General features: G+C 51.8%; 1 protein-coding gene across 1 annotated transcript; it reads right to left on the bottom strand.

Annotated features, from left to right (window-relative positions):
- Nucleotides 1-4940: 4940 nt before the first annotated feature.
- LOC108864724 (ectonucleoside triphosphate diphosphohydrolase 2-like) lies at nt 4941-14797 on the bottom strand. The gene is made up of 10 exons (XM_029112509.1): nt 14560-14797; nt 12596-12726; nt 12062-12327; nt 11427-11693; nt 10767-10929; nt 9873-10088; nt 7701-7841; nt 7020-7163; nt 6570-6812; nt 4941-5159 (listed from the first exon to the last, which is right to left on the bottom strand). Exons 1-10 carry the CDS (start codon nt 14795-14797, stop codon nt 4941-4943), a joined length of 2028 nt encoding a protein of 675 aa, XP_028968342.1.
- Between the last annotated feature and the right edge of the window lie 5398 nt (nt 14798-20195).

Raw genomic sequence — 20195 nt, 5'->3', positions numbered from 1 at the left:
GGTCTCTCGTTCATCTCGTCAATCAGGATGGACGGGGCTCGAATAGATGGACTGATTCAGGATGGAAAATGTTTACGGCTCGATTTGTATTCTGGCCGTAGCGGGAAAGGTTCTGGCAGAGCTCAGAATCTCCTAGATATGGGGCTTTTCGGAAGGACTGACCTCCATTCAATTATTCAGCTTCCCACAGGGTCTCATAAGGAATTTTTATCGAACGTGAGATCGTCGAATCAAAGCATGTCAGGAAGCCATCCAGTGCGGGCGACAGAGAGACTGATAACGACTTGGGGAGACAAGCCGGAGCGAGCGCGCCCAAGGAATCAAAGGTGGTCCCGGCATCCTCGACGTTCGCTCGTGTCAAGCTCTACCGACTGCCAACGGAGCTCGGCGTCTGCTCGGAACCGATCACGCCCCAGCATTACATTTCCAGGGAGTTCGCCATGCGGCACGTTTGATTCAATCGAAATCCTACTCACTTCTGCTCGAAAGCCGATTCGAAATCCGAGACAATTGGGAAAGACGAGCGGCCGATGATGCATACCCTCGGCCCTATTCGCCCGATCAATGATTCAGCTTGCGTCCCGAAACCCCTACAAAGAGCTCAGGAGTTTCCATCATATTTACTCAAGCGAATGCTCAAGTGACGACTGCTCTCGATCTAGGTTCGGTCTCATCAACGGAAGCGGAATACTCCTCATCGATCGAGCTAATAAACGCGGAGCTCTGACCGGGAGCGCGCGGTGGTCGTTCCTCGCTGCCTGAGTCTGGAGCTGACCGCGAACTCGGGGCTCCGTGAGTCAGATGATTGGTGAAGATGGGGAACTTTTCTGATGCTTAGCTTCCCTCGGCAGACAGAATGAAATCACTGCACGTGTTCACCTAATCCGCTCATTGAGCGACTGATTTCAGATCTCTGCGATGGCGAAAACGTGTCGGGCTGCTTGAATGGATAGATGTATCTACAAACATGCCTGCTTTTCAAACGTACCTGATCAGATTATTTTCGATGATCGTCGTACGCTCTGAATCCCTATGTGTATGCGAAGTTAACAAATATAATTGGGATGTTTCTACTTCACAGGAATTTGGCTCCGACGCTGGTTCCTCGAATGGATGAGCGCTCGTCCCTGAATGCTCAGAAACTCAGACGCTCGTATTTTCAGCGGCTTCCTAGTTTGGACCGTAAACGGAGGGACTCTCCGAGGGGACCTCAGCCAATCGAATCCGCGCAGTTAAGAGAGGTATCATAACGGTGCCGCGATTTTCCTTGATTGAATAAAAGTGCCAATAAACTGGATCGACCCATTACGCGGATGACCGATTCAGCTAGTTGCACCTCATTTGAAATTCGCTCGAATCGCTCGCTCGGAGATATTCCGAATCTCCTCGAGTCTTTCCTCGCATGTAGGCACCGTCTCGTTGCTCTATCTTGATCTCCTGGCGTATAAAACTCTCGGAAAGCCACCCCATAAGTTTGCTATGACATCTATTTAGATAGCAACAGACAACCGGCTGGAGAGGCTTAGACTGAGCAGCAGGAATATATGTTCTGCTCGTTTGCGGCCGTTCTCATCTCGAAAGTCTTCTTTTGCTCGTCCTGGTAAGATGGCACCATATATATCCTCTGTAGCTTCACGTCTCGCTCGCTCACGTACTTCGTCGGTGAGTCGTTCCCCTTACGCTGCGAATAGATTCCCCGCTCGGAGAAGAGCAATGTGAATGAAATGCTTCCTTCTTGGGAACTCCGGTGACTCTGTCAACAAGATAGAAACCGAAAGTTATCCAGGGCCCGAAAACAAAGCATCGTGAGGAAGAATATCCGCAGAATCTCCCGAGTTCCGAACCCGCTCATTAGGGCCGCCCCGAGCTCAAACGGGATCGGAGTCGAGGATCGATTCGCAGGACAAATGAGCAAATAAAAAGTGTCGCTGGCAAAGATGTCGTTGCCGGCTTCTTATTCCCGTGAGATTTTCACACGGCTTTCGGATGCCGTAACCGCTGCACCTTCTGTCGGGGCACTCAGTCGTCACCCCTTGGGGAGGAGGAACACGCTAACGGCATGCACGCGCGACGGATCGTCAGCAAGCCGGGTAAGCGGGCAGGCATTTTCGTTGTTCAAACTTAGCTGCGTTTTAATCAGCGGCCATGCATACGTTTAGATCTCTCGGGGGAAATCTTTGACAAGCAAGGCACGCGCGTCGCCACCACCGCTGTCGCGACGACGACAGCATCTAAAAACATTGCGCCGCCAATTTTTTCCCACCGTCAGAGCCCGCCGGCGCCGCCGCTCTGAACGTCTCGTCGACTTCTATCGTTTTCGAATTGACTCAGTCCCCATGTCGTCATCCCGGTTCGATGTTCGGCGAGATTGAGATGTGAATTTCAGAATAATCCCGCGGGACGAACGAGCTGTGCCTCGCGCGGCCCATATCTGTATGCTCTGTGGCATTCCCAAGGGACCACCTTTGAGCGTTCAGTACTTTTTGAGGTTGACTCAATTCGAACAGAAAGCTGAAATGGCCAGCGGAGCCCTGCTAGTCGCGGGAAATATCCTAAGAACTTCTGGGCAAAAAGTTTTAGGAAAAGCATAAGAGTCGGAAGACTTGACTTCTTCCACCTGGTTCAATTTATTCGAATCATTATCGCTTGTCTTCTGTTTCTGGATATCATCATAACCGCAACGATATGACCGTATATACATACTTCGGCTGCATCTTGATTCGGAATGCTTTGACACCGTTTTGAACATAATATTTACTTTTTCTTTCTAGCCTGTTTCCGCCCCCACACGGCCTACGCATGGTGTATCGGATCATATTCGCCTAAATACCAAGCTTCCGAGTCCATTATTACGCTAATAAAATTCCATTCGGCTCAAGCTCACTGAAAATGAGGATGCCTAGTAAATAATTAGCTTTGTACAGTTTTGTTTCGCAGTAATTCTCTCAAAGAGACGCTCCTGGTTCTCGTTCCGTAGCAAAGAAAAAAACGTCATGTCGGCTGAGTTCCTTCCTCCTCGGAATTCTTTGAACGTTCGGCTGCTCCGTATATTCTGCTGATTGTTAGACCTGCGGCTGCTCTCCAACTCATAGTCCTTTTTCGAGTCTCCACGCACTCCCTAAGTGAATCGCTCCGAATATACCACCGATTCGCTTCGAGCGGACGGGACTAGCAAAGACAAACTCGTAACCTTGTAACACTAGATGCGGGAGGCAGGAAGACCCCGAGGAGAACAGCGCACCGCAACAGGATTAACTCAGACTGCCCGTCTTCCCTCGACTTCCTGCCCCCCTATCCAAGTCGGTACAGCCGAATATTCCGACGAGTGATGTCCGATTGTAGCTTGCTAACGAAGGTTCGCCCAGGTTTATGAATCTACACCTTGTGGTGGTATTCGACAACGATGGATTCCCTTAAGAATCGTCAGTTACGCACCGTCCGCATAACATTCCAAAAACGAGTGTCACCTAAGATTGTGAATGGAACCAGAATTGTCATAGAGGGATATTTATCCATGGGTCGATCTGATCTGGACTATTGTATAAGTCTGGCTGTTCAGGGTGCTTAAGTATTTAAGTAACGGTCAAGATCTACTCGAAACGTGGAAGCCCGGTTTCTTTGGTTGAGTTACTTGGTGGTGTTACGAGTAGACCGACAGCTATGACCTCTGATCTGTATAGCACTCTTTTCTTCCTCATGTCATTTCACAAGTTTCTTCAGTTACAGTCAATGTGTATAGCTCTATGGGTTTCCTCGACAACTAATCGACTTCCTCATTCATTATAACTTACGTACTCTGTCCGGCACTGTTGAGCTACGTAACGTGAGCTAGTCATTGTAATGGGTGTCTTCATGTCCATGGGTGAGTTCAGCCTTTCAGGTTTCACGAGAAGCTATCCCTCCCCGATAAGCGTTTGATGGAAATTTAATGGATTCTCCCCCTTTCCGGGAGATTCGGATACGTGTTCGATCGTTAGCAATGATATGGACTAAGGCTTGACCGTTTGGGTATTAGATCTAGTCCTCGATGGACCCTTGGTCGAACATCCGTTCCTCGGTCGCTTGCGGTCGGGGAGATCGGGGTGATTTCAACGCGGGAGAAATGAACGATATCGTGTTCTGATAATATCTGTTGCTAAACGGATACTTATGTCGACGAAAAGGCTCAATTCGTGCGACAGCGGACAACTAAGCTGGCTGATGACAATCACAACATTCTAGATTGAAAGGATTAGTCGATCGATCCTTAGATCGATTGACGAGGACGTTGCTCTGTGGAGTCTTTTCTCGGGACGCCTGACTTTTCCTCGTATCCTGTGTCTATCCCCGTGTCTCCATTGTCTCGGATGTTCCGATTTCCTCATTCTTTGCTCGTATGAACGATTTTCTCCCTAGGCAATAATCCCTTGATCCAATCCCCTGATTTCCTTGAAAGCCCACTCCAAAATGCGTAAGGTTCTCCCCGAGCGATTTTCGATACAGAGTCGATTACCGGCTCACTAGTGCTTCACTGACTGCACACAATGGAGGAGCTCATCTCGCGTCTCAAGCTAAAATTGTTCGCATTTTTTCCTAGCATTCCTTTTCGCTGTTCACGCACAACCCGAAGAGGCGTCTCACGAATCGGGACTGGAGTTGTTCACGAAAATTTTCTCTCTCCACGGTTCCGTCTTCCGTTCGCCGTTTCTTCAATGCTCCACATATCGACTCCCGGAGCTCGCTGACGGATGACGAGGAATCTCCTGAAGCTGAGACGCGCCCCCTGGTTGTTGTCGAGCCTTCTGCTGCTGCTGCAACTTCTGCCCGGTTGCCTGAAACTGTTGCGTGCAACTGTCCCTATCTTTCCGAGAGCGACGATTTGGTCGCGAACCCTGACGACAGGCGGTCTACGGTCCTCGTTTACGATGCGATGCGAGCTACGTGGAGCTCGTTCTTGAATATCAGGGAATCTCGCTCTTGAGCCCGTTGCGCATGACCAACTGTCTTCGCTTCGACAGGCAGCCGAAAACCAAGCCGAATGCGACGAATATCGCAAACATGATCACCATAAGGGCGAAAAGTTCGTTTGTGATCATCGGGGGAACCGGTGGGGCGGCAGGCAACGAATTCGTCGCGTTGATCATGAATCCTAAGGCCCACCCCAGTCGGTATCCCTGTTCCTGCAAGGCAAAATATTCGGATCGAGTGAACTTTTCATCAAATCCTCTGGGCATTCGTCATGGGGGGCATCCACCGATGTGTCTCGTCGAAGAAATCTGTCAGGCGCGCTCGGAAAAACTTTGCGAAGGTCGCGTGTCGAATATTCCTTGTCGATCTCCTCGACAGGGGGGATGAGGTTCGATGGAGTACAAAAAAAAGGCTCGCGTCAAGCCGGGGGAAGCCGTCCCGGGCTCGTTTGGCAAATCCTCTACTAGTCGGAGAAAGTCTACGCATCGCTGCTATGATGTATGCTAGAGTCTGTAAGGAGCTACGTAGGGGAAATCCGTCCTCGAATCGAGGAACGAACGGAACTCCGAGCGGACCGTCGTCGTCGCCGCCGTCGATGGTGGGAGGGGTTGTGCTGTCAAGCTCAGCGGAACAAGCAGAGTCAAAACAAATGACGACCACATACCGAGTTGGTTCGTTTTTTGTTGTGGACGGAACTCCGCAATATCAGAAATTGACGCAACAGACGCCGCTTTCTAGATCGAACGCGGATTTTCTAACAAGCCCCCGCCGACATGTTGTCGCCTCAGCGTAGGGTTCTCAATTTAAGCTCGAAGTTTCGAGGAGGGAGAGCCTCCACCGATATCCATCGACTTTTCCGTCAATGTACATGATTGAATGCGATGAATTAAAGTTGAACTTTCCGACAGGCATCGGAGTCCTGAATCGACAACGGGTACTCTCCCGACAGGCTCTCGACGTGACTAGAGCTTTGTTCGTGTAATTGTTTCTCAGTCAACGAGAGAGCAGTGTCGGACTCCACGCATAGGAACCTTGTGCGGCAAGGCTAGAGTATATACATAAAAAAGAAGTCCGCGTTCCGAGTGTATAAGAAACAAAGATTAATGGAAGAGACTCGTTCTCATGTATAAAGGAACTGTTACATTAAGTTCCTCTGCGAAGCAGGTCGTGCTTTCGGTCGACGTGTTACGAGACCACTGACTCTGTGCTCCCTGACTCGTTCTCTGATGTGGGCCGCTTCATTTGTTTGAAGATCCTTCTCGTCCCTCCGAAATCACGACGAGAATTTTGCATCCCACGTGTCGGAATTTCTCGAGTTGCCTCGTGGCCTCAGATGTTCGTTTCATTGCCGCCAGGCCACGCATATTTCCCGCGCGATGCTAGGAAGCGAATTGTTTTCGACCACGGGAATTTTCTCGGAATCGAGCGCTCGACCGATGTCAGAAAACGGGACGCTCATAGAATCCGCTGCGGGAGAACAGTCGATTCGCGCCCGAACAAAGTCATCGTATTGCTCAGAGTCTCACAAGTAAACCTTCTCTCTTGAGGATCATGACTGCCTAGTTTTCCGATTTTTTCCGAGTCAGATATCGACGGAATTCAGTTTGTGGAATAATACTCACGCTTTGTGCAAAAGTGAGGCTCTGCATGGTTTCCTCGTCGAAGCCGTACTTCTCTCTAAGCAGTCTCAGAATATAATTGAGACGGAAACAGGCTGTCGCTCCGTGATCGTCCTCGCTAAAGCCCTTCCGTCGAAGTTGTTGCTTCGTGGACGAGCAAAAGTGCTCTGTAGCGGAACTGAAGTTGGCCAGGGACCCTCTCGTGAAATTGATCACCTTGGCCGCCTTATGGAACTCAGCGAACGCCTATGGAGATCAAGAGGGGTTTGTTCAGAACGGCTGGCTTTTTTCCACGTCAGAAGGCTCTATTCCCCACAAAGCTCTATTCCCCACAGCTCGGAATGCAACTACCGAATTACGTTTCACTCGAAATGGGTTCCGTTCAATTATGCGAGCCTATTCTGCCATGGGTACAGAGGGATAATACTTGTGAAGCCATCGCGTATCGCTCACCATATAGTCGATAGATGGCACTCTTCGCTCGAGAGGTTTGAAGCACTGCCCGTACCCTTGTTCGTCGCAAAGCGACTCATCAACAAGGTCTTCGGTGAGGGCCTGACACCCCTCCGGATCGCTTGTACCGTTGAAGGTGACGCTCTGAAAAGGGATGCGTGCCTTGAGAAAAAAAAAGCGCGGGAGAAGACCGAAATCTTTGTTATGCATAACGTTCCAGGAGAGCAGTTGACGCGTAGTCGGCTCCGATCCTGGTTCGCCTCGCCAGCTGCTGCATAGCTGGCATTGCACCGAACTGCTTTAGACGCCATATGGTGATCGTAGAGCAGCAACTGACCCGATGGAGAATTCCGCTGCTGATAGCGCACATCAAGTTTCTACGACGCGACGCCAGCTGAGCAATCATTCAAATTGCTCAGGAACTCGAGCTTCTACGCTATGCCGAACGCCTAAATTGGATCTCGTCCGAGCGACCGAATTTCCGGCGCGGACGACTTCGTTCGGATTGTCACAATGGGCAACGAAGTTCCAGCGAGAGCTCGTACGTTCGCCCGCATACTCGTTTCTTCTACCTGGATCTACGGCATCGGAAGGAGCGGACTTCACTGAATATTCTTCTGAGAGAAGAGTAGCTCGATGAATAATTCTATATTAGCACAGCAAGGGCGCTGGCGCACTCACCTCGTTCAACTTCAGTAGGATTGATGTGTCCATTTTGGGAGTCAGTGTGCATTGCGTCGAGAATATGTGTTCAATTCGAACGTCTATCAGTTGACCTCTGTGGTGACAGGAACTCTCCAAGGCCCGACCAGTCACGTATTTCTGCGGAACCAAATGATACATACTCAGTCGGCTGTCAAACTGTCGCTATACGTTGATTGATATCGGGGGAAAGCGAGGCGCTCTCATGTCACGGTGTCGGCCCGTTCACCGTAAACGCGGACGAATCAGCTCCGACGACGTGGGATTATCTTAGGTTAGGATCTGTCGTATAGAACACCGATTCCGCGGAGCAGCAGGGGTAAAGGATAAACTGCCCTGCGGGAGGACGCGAAAACAAAGCGGTCCTTGATAAACCTCATATGGCGCAATCTTGTCGAGGAATTCGACACCCTCGACGGCCCATTGATGCGGAAAGAGAGCCCTGACTGTATTGGTTTTAGTGCTTCCGATCTCAAGCGATCGCTTTGTTCTGCTCGAAGCAATTAGCTTGGGATAATGGCAGAATCGGATTCTTCCCTGTCGGAGCGCAAAGCAATGAATAGCCTCTTCATCATCCGGGGTTTTGTAGCTCGCCGCACATTTTCCGATGTTTTTGACTGTCGGTGCTGCGACCTGCAGCCCAGAAGGAAAAAAGCAAATCGACACGACGACGGGTAGCATGGAGTCGCACCATCCAGAAAACGCTTTCGCCGAAAAGCGATCTCCTTCTCTCCAGCCTTGCCCCGGCATCGGAGCTCTTGCGCTCGGGAGGGGGAACCCGACTGCCGCGATTAGTTCATGAGCTGGAGAAGGCCTCCCATACGTTCTGGCTAGTCCGCGTCCTTGCTTTCCCCGTCCTAGGAACCTGTCTCGAAGAACTCAGCGGATCGCATCTGCATTCCGGTTGCTCGGTGACGAGCCGCCGTCTGCGGAAACCTCCACGAGCGGGCCGAAAACAGAACCGACCGCCAATACGTCACGGAGCGAACTCAGGGAGTTCGTTGCGAAACCGATCCGTGGGCATTGGCGGTATTGCTCCGAAGTCTCCTTGATCTTGTGTCCCTCCATCGGAGGGAAATGTTTCCTCACCAACTCACACGGATCCCGCGTTCCCATGTCCCCCCTCCCAGCAATGTCGCTCTCGAAGTTCAAAGTTCAGGAGGAGTTAATGGAGCTTGAACTCTCGGTCTTCGGGATCGGGGGACTCTTCGACAATGATTCGAGACCGCCATTGTGGATGAGCTCCTGAGTCATGATCGACAGCTCGGCTTCCGGTTTCCATTGATGTTTTCTTTCCCTCTCTATATGGACTCATTGAATCATCGAAAGCGCGCTCTCCGTTCCAAAACCGACGGCTATCGATCCGTCTGTTCTTGTCTCACGGGGACGGCTCTCCCATTGGGAGCGAAAGTAGCGGAATCGGCTTCACACTTATCGGAGCACTTAATATTCGAGAAGTCTGGATAATCGATTTCGTGGGTGACGTTTCCGATGAATCTTCTGCCGGAAGGGTCCCCATGGATGTTTCGAGAGTCGTTGACATTCACAGACCTCTCCCATACTCTCGGAGATATGTACATATGCTTCTCGCAGGTTGGGTCGCTCAATTCATGATGTGCTCATTCAATTCAGTCGCTCGTTTATTCAACAACACGCGGTCTGCATCCAATAATTCTGAGCGTTGAGCGGAGAACACGATTCATCAAGTAAGCATCCACCCTGTCGTCAAGCACGCGTCGGTGTCTCGAATTCGAAGCTTCGGACAGCTTCCGTGAAGGGAATGTCCAGAGACGATTTTCCCGAGGAATCGAGGCGCGTAGTCGATCGCTGCGCAATTAGTCGTGTATCCAGACAACGCGTTTCGATGGAGATCTCCGATGGAAGGGGAAACCCGAATCATGTTCAACCGGGAATAGCGCCGACCGTCGACGTTGGAGTTCCCCGTAAACAAAGTCTGCTCGGGACGTGGCTCCCAAGGTGAATCCCGCTTTTGGTTCTCCTGAGCCGGATTGAAGATACTCCTACGAATACGGCGATTTCTGTCGGCCGTATGATGTCTTCGTCGTCATCCCGAGAGCTCAAAGCTGGACCTTTAGGCTGGTCTAACTAAGGCACCCGATTCGAAGTCTAAGTATTTTGCGGAAAACTTACGTTGTCGTGCATGATCCGAGCCAAATATCGCAGGTACGCTTGCCCGACACCGAAGCAAAGTGAACTTCGCGAGTACACGTGGAAGTCTTCACCGTAAAGTCGTAATCGCGTAACGTCCGTGTCCATGACAGCCTCCTTCTCGGTCACGGCGAACGCAATGTGTGAGGAAGCCTCGCTCAGATCGAGAGAACCGGCGAACAACTTTTTCGCCCCGCTCTGAAACCACGGAATGCTTATTCACCGAGGGTCTTCAAAACAGAAGTGTCCGGGAGTGGGTGCTGAACTCGAACTTTCTAGGATGACGCAGCCTCCGTCGAGGGAGCCCGACACGAGAAAACACCTCAGGAAGCTTCGAACTCGGAAGCATCGAGACTTCCGATATTCCTGGACAGGGGCGTGATGCCTCGGTCATGCCATGCACTTGATCATTCGTCATCAGAGCGTCGCCGCTGTGAGTGATATGATATGCGGAATTCGCAGAAACGTGTGGCTCGGTCGACGCGAGTTCCACGTCTAGGATGTGAGGGTTCTTGTAGTGCTGTATGCAAATATTTACGTTTCCTCGACCCGCCATCGAAGATTAGGGCAAGAGTAATGGATTTTGTTCGTGTTTCCATGAAGCTTCCGGGATCATCATCTAATGGTCTGAATGTTCAGAAGCCGACCAACCCCGGTACAAGCATTCATTGGGTCTGAGGAACTCGAGAGAACGAGCAATTCGCTCCGGTGCGATAGAAAGGGCAGGAACGGAAGAAAAATGAGCCTCGTGGCGTATTCTCGAATGGTATCGAGCCCGTATTCCATTGAGAGAGATGTTGAAGCGAATGGTTCAGGTACAGGCAAAGTATGAAAGGCCGCGGAATCCGGGGCACAAAGTGGCCGTGCTCCACTCACCGGCGGGGGCAATCGTCCGAGCAGGTAATTGGTGGAAAGCCATCCGTAAATTCCCTCGTCCCTCCCGCTCAGGATACCCGAACTCCTGAAGCTGAATCCTGAGCTACGCAGCGCGCACTCGACAGCCAACAGCGCGGTGTCCGTGTCCTTCGGGTTGATGAGACTGCGGAGACAAGGCAAACAGAGACAAAAGATAACAACAATAATTTTCACTCGGTTAGTTCGCTATGCTGCTCTCCCCTGATTCGTGCTGCCTCTCGCACCGCGTTTACGCTTTGAGGTGTGCTTTTCAGCTATTGTTAAAGCTCTGCACAATATCTCTCGGCTCGCTCGCCGGCTCGACATGTGTGTAACCAGCTGCCCCAGCAACAGCTTCTCTCAGAGGGGATTTCCCCCATGTTCGGTAATTCTCCCCTTGAGTCGACGGCTCGAAAATTTCATGTTCAATGACGTCACTTGTCTGACGCTCGGCCCTATCTCCGCCGCACGCGGGACAATCGGGCTGGCTGGCTGGCTGGCTCGGACGGACGAGCGAGACTCGACTTGACTTTGGGTTCGGCCTCGTGAGTCTCACTATGGAAGAAGTGTGGTCGGAGGACAGAGATGACAAGGAGAGGCGATAGGAAACGCGATGTCCGAGACCCGATCTCGCATGCTCACCTGTCTGCAGTGTCGGCACTCTCGACTTTTCGTTTTGATCTTCGTTTCCTTCGCGTGCTTCTATAGTCGAATATTTCTCCTCTAAAAGGTGTGATTTTTTCTTCTGAGCTTTCTGTCCAAATGGAAGTTTGTTCGGCTGGCTCCACCCATCGTTGTGTCTTGCGTCCTCGCAATCGACCTCTGATCCGAGTCGGGCGGGGGTTGGGGGTGGTGGTGGTCATTGAAAGCACTTTCATTGGCTCGTCGATTTTGGGAATCGTCGGACGCCTGGTCGAAGTCAAGTTTATTAGAATTCCATCAACCACTCAACATGAATCCCCCCTCTCTCTGTCTACGACGGAGGACTTTGCTCTGAGTCTCACGTCCCCATTTCTTCTCAGTTGTTTTAGTCGGATGCTCCGTTCAGAGAAAACGTCGAATGACTGCTTACGCTCCCAATTGGCACGAATACAGAGAATCTCGTGAACGTCTCGCGCTTTACCCTCCCGTACGCTCCGGGGCATCTGGTCTCAATACCTCCAACTTGATCGGGGTAGCGGAGCTCCGAGGGAAGCGTGTCACCTCTTCGTGTCTAGCTAATTTATCTCTTTATCTCGCTTCGAGCAACAACCGATCGGGAAAACAGAGGAACTCACTTGTTCAGTCGCATTCCTTCGGTGGCGAGAAGATAAATTGGAGTCGTGGGTCTCTGCGATTCGGGCACGTACTCCTTGAGGGTATCCAGCAGCCCCGAGATGTCTCTCGACGTCGCACCCGGCGCCGCCGTCTGCGCGAAGCCGACCTGTTGACTTTCGACTCGACGCACCTGATCCACGCGACCGGTCCCACCCAGCTTCGCGCCCTCCCAGTGGTAGAGTGTCGCCTCTGTATGGCTCGTTCCCACTTCAACGACGATGCCGTACTGCGTACACGAGAGAAATTGAATTATTTCGTTGATACACCCGGGAGGGATCCGAGGACAACGCCTCAGGGAGCTATTGACGCGCTCTCATCCGTAGATCAAAGCAATTACAATCTATTATTATCCGCGCAGAACTATGACCTGAATAGTAGCGGGAACCTCGAGCTTAATACGGAGTAAGAGGCGGGGGTCGGGGGAAAGAACCGCTTGGGGGGAAGCCAGTCAATGTGAGCGCCGGGCAGGACTGAGACCACCAATGAGAACTCACCACGAATGGCACCTGGCCACCGGTGAAGAAGAAAACCACGAACGCGAAGCCCAAGCCACACATTCCAGTAATGAGGCAGAGCACTGAGAGAATCTTCCAGTTGGCGTAGTAGAGTATGTCGTCTTCGGATTCTGCGAAGAATATCGGGAACGCTGTTAGAATGCAGCCGCGGGATATTCCTTTGTTTCTCTCCTCCCACACAAGCCTCCGTGATCTCGCCGCGGGGAATTCCCCCCGCCCCCCGATCCCGGAGGCTCAAAACCGATCCGTGCGTCATTGTTGTACAATAATCTTCTCGTGTTCCTGCGAGGAGCGTCGCACAGAGAAGATCAGCCTAGGAATAGCCCGGTTAGGTATTCGAACTTCCATCTCCTAGTCATCGAGGCGGAGTGCGGAAGCGGGTATAAAATCTCGATCAAGGAAAACTCCTGACACCTGGCCATAAGCGATTAGCCTGTCCGCCAGCGGATCGTTTGAGAGCTCCGGTGCTCTTCTCTCCTCGGTTAGGCTGCACATTCGAAGGTTCGTCATCGGAGGTCTCGAATCAGGCGACGTCAAAACGACAGCTCGGTGACTGCTATCAGAATCGTGAAGGATCAACGGATGATTTTCGAATGTGGAGAATGTGCCGTCGGACCGATACCCAGCTCGGAAGACCTCAAGACGTGATATGGATCGATTTTCTCGGTCCCTGTGCAGACCCTTTATCCTCTGTGACGGCATTTCGTCTCTCAGTCAGTCAGGTCGTCCTGTCGGTTCTGCGCATCTTTCTGCTCTCGGTGGATCCTTGGACAACTTTTTCAGGCAGCGTCTGTTGAACAATGGACGATCTAGTTGAGGTAGACATAACACTGTATTGGGGTCGCTGTGGCCGATAAATAAGTTACAAGCCGACCAGTCACCCGTCCAGCAGATCTCGACGCGGTTGTTGACGAGGCCGATGGTGTGAGCGGTGTCCCATGATGGCCGAGACGGTGGAACAAACTTTGTCGAGTTCAGCCATTGGGACCTGCGGGGCCGACGACGCCGACGCATCGCATCGATGGGCCTCGACCCTCACCCACTTCAGTAGCGGCAGTCTGCGTCACCCAATGAGTTTATTACTTTGACTCTTTTCTCTCGCATCACGGTGTATCGCTGGGAAAATTCACCTCGCACAAAGCCTGCGAAAATTTCCCTTCCCCGCAACTTCAGGAAAGGAAAACTCTCGAGTCTGAGGTGTCGTTAGTTCGAAAATTTATTCCGAGAAGTCAAGTTCTTCGACGGAATCACGCTGATAAATTATCTGAATTCATCAAAGCGTGACTGAAGAGTTCTTAGAGCCGCCTGGGGACCGGCTCGATCGCGACGATCGGGGTTTCCGCATGCCTGAACAACAGAGTAAACAAACTCGTATTGAGGCGTATGAAGTCGGCAGAGAGTGCGACGAGGAGGAGGAGGCGGAGGAGGCGTTAGATTACACGCTGTCCGCCGATCTCTAACACTTTAGTTTCGTTCCATTTCAACAATCTAATCTCTCCATCCTACTCAATCGAGATCGACTCGGAGAGCAACAATAGCTCATGATAAACAAGTCGCAGGCGTTGCTCCTCGAGTTTTTGCTCAAGACCCGATCGGCCGGACTGATAGAGTACATTGTTGTCCCTCTCGGCTGGGCTAGTGAGCAGCAATGAGAAAACATTCATTCAAACGGCTATCGATCCGCCTGTTCATTGACAGCTTGTTCCTCGTTCCACGGTCGATCGATCGACGGAACACTCCCGGGGATCTTGTTGGCTAAGGGTTAAGCTCGTCGCACGTCGCCCTGTGAACAAACTCCCGAAGCGACGACGAGGTCTCGGGTATCCCGAGGAAGGACGCCGCCGGCGCCCCCTGCCACCTCTGTTGAGCTTATGCGATCTCGGGGGAAGCGATTTCCCCCTACGGGGAAAAGTAAATCTATGGATCAAGAACTCGTTGCTTACGTTTGAAGCGCAGATACAACGTGTCGCCCGGCCGTATGTTCTGTGCCCGTAAGGAACCGCGTGCTGAGAGAAGTCTGTTGTCTTTTGTGTAAAGCCCGATGCTTGGCTGGTGGGTCAACTTCTTGTCCTGACACGCAGCCCCGATCAGGGAATCCACAGTTGCGTTTGGGTGCGTGCTCACCGTGAGAATTCCACCTCCGCCCGGCAATTCATTCAACACGTTGACTTCCATTCCCATCGTGACGGCTTTCTGGAAAAGATAAGAAAAAACGATTCATTTCGTGTTCTACGATCGCTCCGTAGAAGAGGTCTCGGCGTTCCTACCGACGCAGATTTCTGCGCCACGCCGCGGAAATTATCCGGAATGAGCTGAATCATCCACGACGCGAGTGTAATTCCGCATTCGGAGTCCGATCCACTTAGTGAGCCGCCCCTCTGGAGATTATCTTCGCGATTTGTCGCTGCCTCTACAAGCCTTTCTCTATCGCGCTATGTACGTGCTCGGTCCGTTCGCCCAGCCCGACTCTCACGACTACAATACACCTCTTGAAAGTACCCGATTGATGGGATAATGTTAAGTGAGCAGGCTACCAGCTTGTTCGACTATGAACGCTCGGCTGTTCGCTCGCAAACACACGTAGCGAGTCGCATGTCGTTGTTACCGTCGCCGTTCTTCCACTCGTTAGGCTCTCAACGGAGGAATGAGCTGCTACTCGTTACTTGTGATTCAATTATCGCTAGATAGCCCATCCGTCCGTCCGCATTGCCCACCGGTCCGCTCGGGGGACCGTCCGACCGTCCGACCGTCCGTTTGTCTGACCGACCGTCTGCCTGCCTGTCTGTCTGTTCAAGGCCCTGGTCACCGCCGACCAGTGTTCCGACAGCCGCCTCGGTCGGGGAGGAGGCCGCCCCCCTGTTGGTTGTCAAGACGACGACGACCCAAGAAACAGTTATTCGGATAATTACGACTTATCTTTTTTTATTCAATGGCAGGGTTCGAGGACAACGAGAGCCGGTGAACTTGCCAAACTCTTATAACAACTCCTCCGATATCGGGGAACCAACGCACCCCTTCGTCGGCTCTATCGTAATGAGGGGTCGATCGACATCATTAGAGATATCGCGTTTCCCGCCCCCCCTCCCCTAGAGATGCTCACCGGTGAGCACAATCGAAACTTTGGCAGAGAGCGTCTCAAGACGATCAACAATCCTTGCCTTCAAAGGAGAGCAACATCATCGTAGACAGAATCACTGTTTTCCCTTCATCTCTTTTCGATTGCGCGGGTTTCCGATTCGATAGCGCATTTTTCCATTTGGAGAGCTCCTGCACCAGGTCTCTGTGAGGTTTGAGGAAGTGCCCTCGGACAAGTCAATCCGCGCATTGCTTCTTCTCGCGATCGCTCGCTGTTTTTTCTTGTGAAAGGGGGGCGCTAGCGGACATTTCTCGCCGGATTCGAAAGCTCCCCCACCGAGCGACGTCGACCAAGAAGACAAAACTTTCCATCGGTATTCAAACCCAAGAAGTCGCCCTTGGAGCGCTAGCCCTCACTCAGCGAATTATTCCGGGGAAATCATTTATTCTGCGAGATCTCGGAATTGTGGCCGTAGGAGAAGATTGCTGGGGCTTTGAGTTCAGCCATTCACTCATGGCGTGATCTCTTCATTCTAATCTCTTTCCTTCCCAAACGAGCTAGTGCTTGGCGGAGTGTCGCCGGCGACGACGCTTCTCTGGCGGAAATATTTTCCGCTTCGGATAAATTCTGCCTGTCGGAGAGCCTCAAAGAGGAACGACTGTGGGACGCTCTGGGGAAATGCGGCAGGAGAAGATTCCAAAAGAAACTCAGAATTCAGCTCAGCACTGATCGAACATTCAGGGAATCGAGCCATCAGTCAGCCATCATGCCATTTAATCATGCTCCAAGGCGCTCATCTGTCCTACCCAGATGAAACGTCGAGGAGTCCTCTTCAGCTCCAGCGTTTTCGGGTCGAGCGAGAGAAAAGTGAACAGGAAGATCGATGCCTGTTTAAGCAGATAACGAATTGAAACGTCGGGATGCCCCGGAGAGACATGACATCTGAGAATTCGAGGAGGAGGCACATCAGCGGTCTTCCCGAGACCGCATCTCGCTTCCTGCCTCGGTGTCAGTCGCAGCGAACTCGACGGGGAAATGTGCGTCGTTGGGGGAAAAATCGTCCGACCTCCGGGAGTGGACGTCGCGGTGCTCACGATTCTTCTTGCTGCCACTTCTGCTGTTTTCCGGTTCATCAGTTTTCTCGCAACGCTTTGGAAATTTTCACGGTGACAAACGAGGATGTTTTCCTTTAACGAACATTTAGGGTGGAAGGCTGGCAGGGAAAACACGATTCCGAATGGAGAGGCGCCCACGTTGTTCCAACAAGAACTTCTGTCTCAGCCAACGGAATCTAATCTACGCCCCCTTTCGCTTGACGGGCGAATTATACCGACAACTTTCATCTCTGATTGTAAGATGTGCGCGGCTCAGTTTCATAGCTTGGTGCCGAACCTGTAAACGGCATCAGCTACACGGTTCAGCTCAGACGATCGTCAAGCCCTCGGAACTTCGCTGACATATGACTGTAGCTGTTATTTTCGGCGTCGCCATCCAGGGACTCGCGACCAGTCGGGGTTCATAGCCTACAGTCCGAAACGGGCATGCTTATCAGTAGAGAGCACGAGGTCAAGCCAGAGTTCCACCGTCTCCGACGAGAACAAGTTCTGCGTAGGCGTGATTTTCGCGCGACGTGGCCTCAAACCGCCGACAGTATCGACAGAGTATCATTGTCCGAGAGTGTTGCCTGAGAAGTGTGGGGACCCATCTTTTTCCGCTGTTGCCAGCTGCTGCGGCATCAGACGGAATATACTATCCGGGAGAAGCCGTCTTTCCATGCCGATTGACGGGTGAGCATCGGAGGCTTCGCGGACCGAATTGGAAGCTGTCGGAATCACTCGTGGGGACGAGGGTCAAAGCCACTTAGATAGTGGTCAGATGCAGAGCTTGGGGTTAGGACAGCGAACTGTGTGGGTCAAAGGAAAGATGTCGCGAATGGAACGTTCATCCACCTCTCGATCTATTTACGAAGTATTCACACCAGACATCTCGCTATAGCACTCCTGTTCACAGGAATTGCTAATCCTGGAGCTCGAGAGCTTCCTGCAAGATGATCATTCGGAAGCCAAGACTCGGTGTTTCCGGTATTCGAAACTTGAGGGGCCCCCGATCTTTTATAACTTTGAGTGAAAAAAAAATAAGAATCACTGCTCGCACCGCCGGATGCTCTTGCTGTTTCTGCTCTTGTTGATATTCCTCCGGTAATGGGATATTTGACGCCCACTTGACGGCAGTATGTCATACAGGGTGGTGTCCCTAAACGACCGCTCTCGTTTAGACTTGCTAGGAGGACAGAAAGCCAGCCAGCTAAGGCAGAGAGCTTTCGGTGTGATCGAGTGCCTGAAGTTGGGGTTAGGGAGCCGCTCCAGGGGCCTTGTACCGCGCCCCAACAAGATCCATGAGCGCGAAACGAGAGGCCCAGATACGCGCGGACGTAACTCCGGCTCAATTGTCGTGAGCTCGACGTATATTCAGGTATCCGGAATATCGGTCCAAAATAGAATTTCACTCGACCGATCGCTCACACTGACCCCACAAGTAAGTAAGCCGTGTGGGTGCACGTCGGTCGGCGCGCTGCTCTGTAGGATGGATCGTATTGCGTCGTTCCCCTGCTAACTAGCGGTTTCCACGCAACGTCTGGAGACCGGTATCGGCCGATATGAGTTATGAGAACTTTTCCACTCGGATAATCCGCCGCGATATCCGCTTCGTCGGTCGCTCTCTTACCCGCTTTTATGTTCGTCGCCGTTCAATATCTGTCCCTCAAGGCGACCCATGTGGCATTGTTCATTGCTCGATTGACTGATTCCCGAGTAATTCATTCTCATTGAGTGAGGAAATCTGAGGCGAGGCTCCTTAGCTTGCTTGGCTGCTTCCATCCATCCACAGCTTTCGCGTGTACATCTGCCAAATTGTCAATCTCGAGCTCCCTCGGACTCTATCTGTACGAATTTTCGTGGATCGAGTCGCATCGTGCTCGTGCACGGTCGGTGCCCGGACCAACCAATTCATTATGCTGAGATGCTGCCTCACCAAAGGATAAGCATGTTCGTACCGCCAGCCACTGGCTTAACAATTTTGATCAAAGGATTCCAAGACCTCATCACACAGATTTGAGCTCGTAATTAGGGGGTATTCAGTTGGGTGGATAATGAGCGCGAGCCATCCTCAAAAGGCTGAAAAGCTTCCGTTCTTGCGCTTCGAACACTGCAGCAGAATTCTCTAGGGGGAGCGGGGGTTCAAACCCAGGAGCGGTTCCCGTGAGTGAAAATTCCGGATTCCGGGGCCGTGATTCAGCAGTGAATGATAATGACTGGACTGAATGGCAATATCCTGTTGCTTCCGTCAGACATGGTTGTCGAACCTTATCTTACAATGCGTAGGATGTGAGCGCAATTAAGCGACGGAGTCGACGACCGACTACGGACGACTCCAGGGGGTTATCACGGCCCTGCCGACACTGTCTGCAGGCATGAGCAGCGCTCCAAGGAGGAGTTCCCGGAGTCCGTATGTGTACCTACATATATGGAGGCTAGGAGCTCATTTGTAGGGCGGCGATCTCTACAGGAATCAGCAAAATATCGAATGAACGTCGAACGGAGTTTCATGTTTCGTTCTCGCATATAGAAGCTTCAAAACGCTCAGCATGACAGAATGCGTACTTGGGCGGTTGAATTCCTAGAAGAGCCACGAAGGACGCGCTTATTTAGTACGGCTCCCTTACATGCCTTATCGAACAAATGGAGAGGCCCTCAAGACCTCCGGGACACGCAATGAATACGCTCCGCATCGGAGATGTAGAAAACAGAAAAGATGTGTCTGGCTCCTCAGACTGGCCCGAGCCGTTTTCCCTACCGTCGGTGAAACTCCATGCGAAATCGATTGATCATGTCGAGTCGACTCGCTTGCCGCCTCTAGAGGAGCTGTATGTAGACTCCGTCCGCGTGCGTCATTGGAGCGGCACGTTTGTATTTTCTTGTTGCTCAGCTTCAGTTGCCGTCTATCAATCTCTTCGCTCCAGATCCCCTGGGTTCCACCGAAAGGGCGTGCATTTCCTATCTTAGTCGTCCTTCCCGGAGCAGTGCATATTGAAGCTTGTTCAGCTCCCAGTCGGCAGTTCCCTTCGGCTCCGGAATATGGCACAACACCTGCGATTCAGTGCGATGGGGACATCACAGCTGCGCAGTGCTCGAGGTACACCAGGAACAGGAGCTCATCGCGATCAGAAGCACGCGTCGAGGAGGCATTAGGCTGGCTAACTTGTCGACTCGCTGCGTCAACAGAAACAGAGATCGTGTGCGCCGAATATGTGGAGAGTAAATATTTGGGACTCAGAAACTTCGGAGGCTCTGAGCTAAGGAGGCACGAATGAAGTTGTACGATTGTTGTCGAGAATCGAATCAACCCAAGACGGATTTAGCGCGAGCTCGCATTTGCGACATCGGTGTTCTTTCCCCTCATTACAGGCTCGGAAGTTCCTAGTGCATTAGCGAAGTCGACGGGGCT

Source organism: Galendromus occidentalis, unplaced genomic scaffold (assembly GCF_000255335.2).
Source record: "Galendromus occidentalis unplaced genomic scaffold, Mocc_1.1 scf7180000077511, whole genome shotgun sequence".
NCBI classification, from domain to species: domain Eukaryota; kingdom Metazoa; phylum Arthropoda; class Arachnida; order Mesostigmata; family Phytoseiidae; genus Galendromus; species Galendromus occidentalis.
The sequence above is the reverse complement of the archived record's forward strand: the minus strand, read 5'-3'. Positions and strand labels throughout refer to the sequence as shown.

Excerpts from the sequence above, each read along its gene's own strand:
- LOC108864724 (XM_029112509.1), bottom strand. The coding sequence starts at position 14,797 with ATGGGAATGGAAGTCAACGTGTTGAATGAATTGCCGGGCGGAGGTGGA. Across the intron at positions 7,164-7,700 it reads TCCTACTGAAGTTGAACGAG|AGCGTCACCTTCAACGGTAC; the intron begins GTGAGTGCGCCA and ends ATCCCTTTTCAG. Across the intron at positions 5,160-6,569 it reads GCCTCACTTTTGCACAAAGC|GAACAGGGATACCGACTGGG; the intron begins GTGAGTATTATT and ends TTTGCCTTGCAG.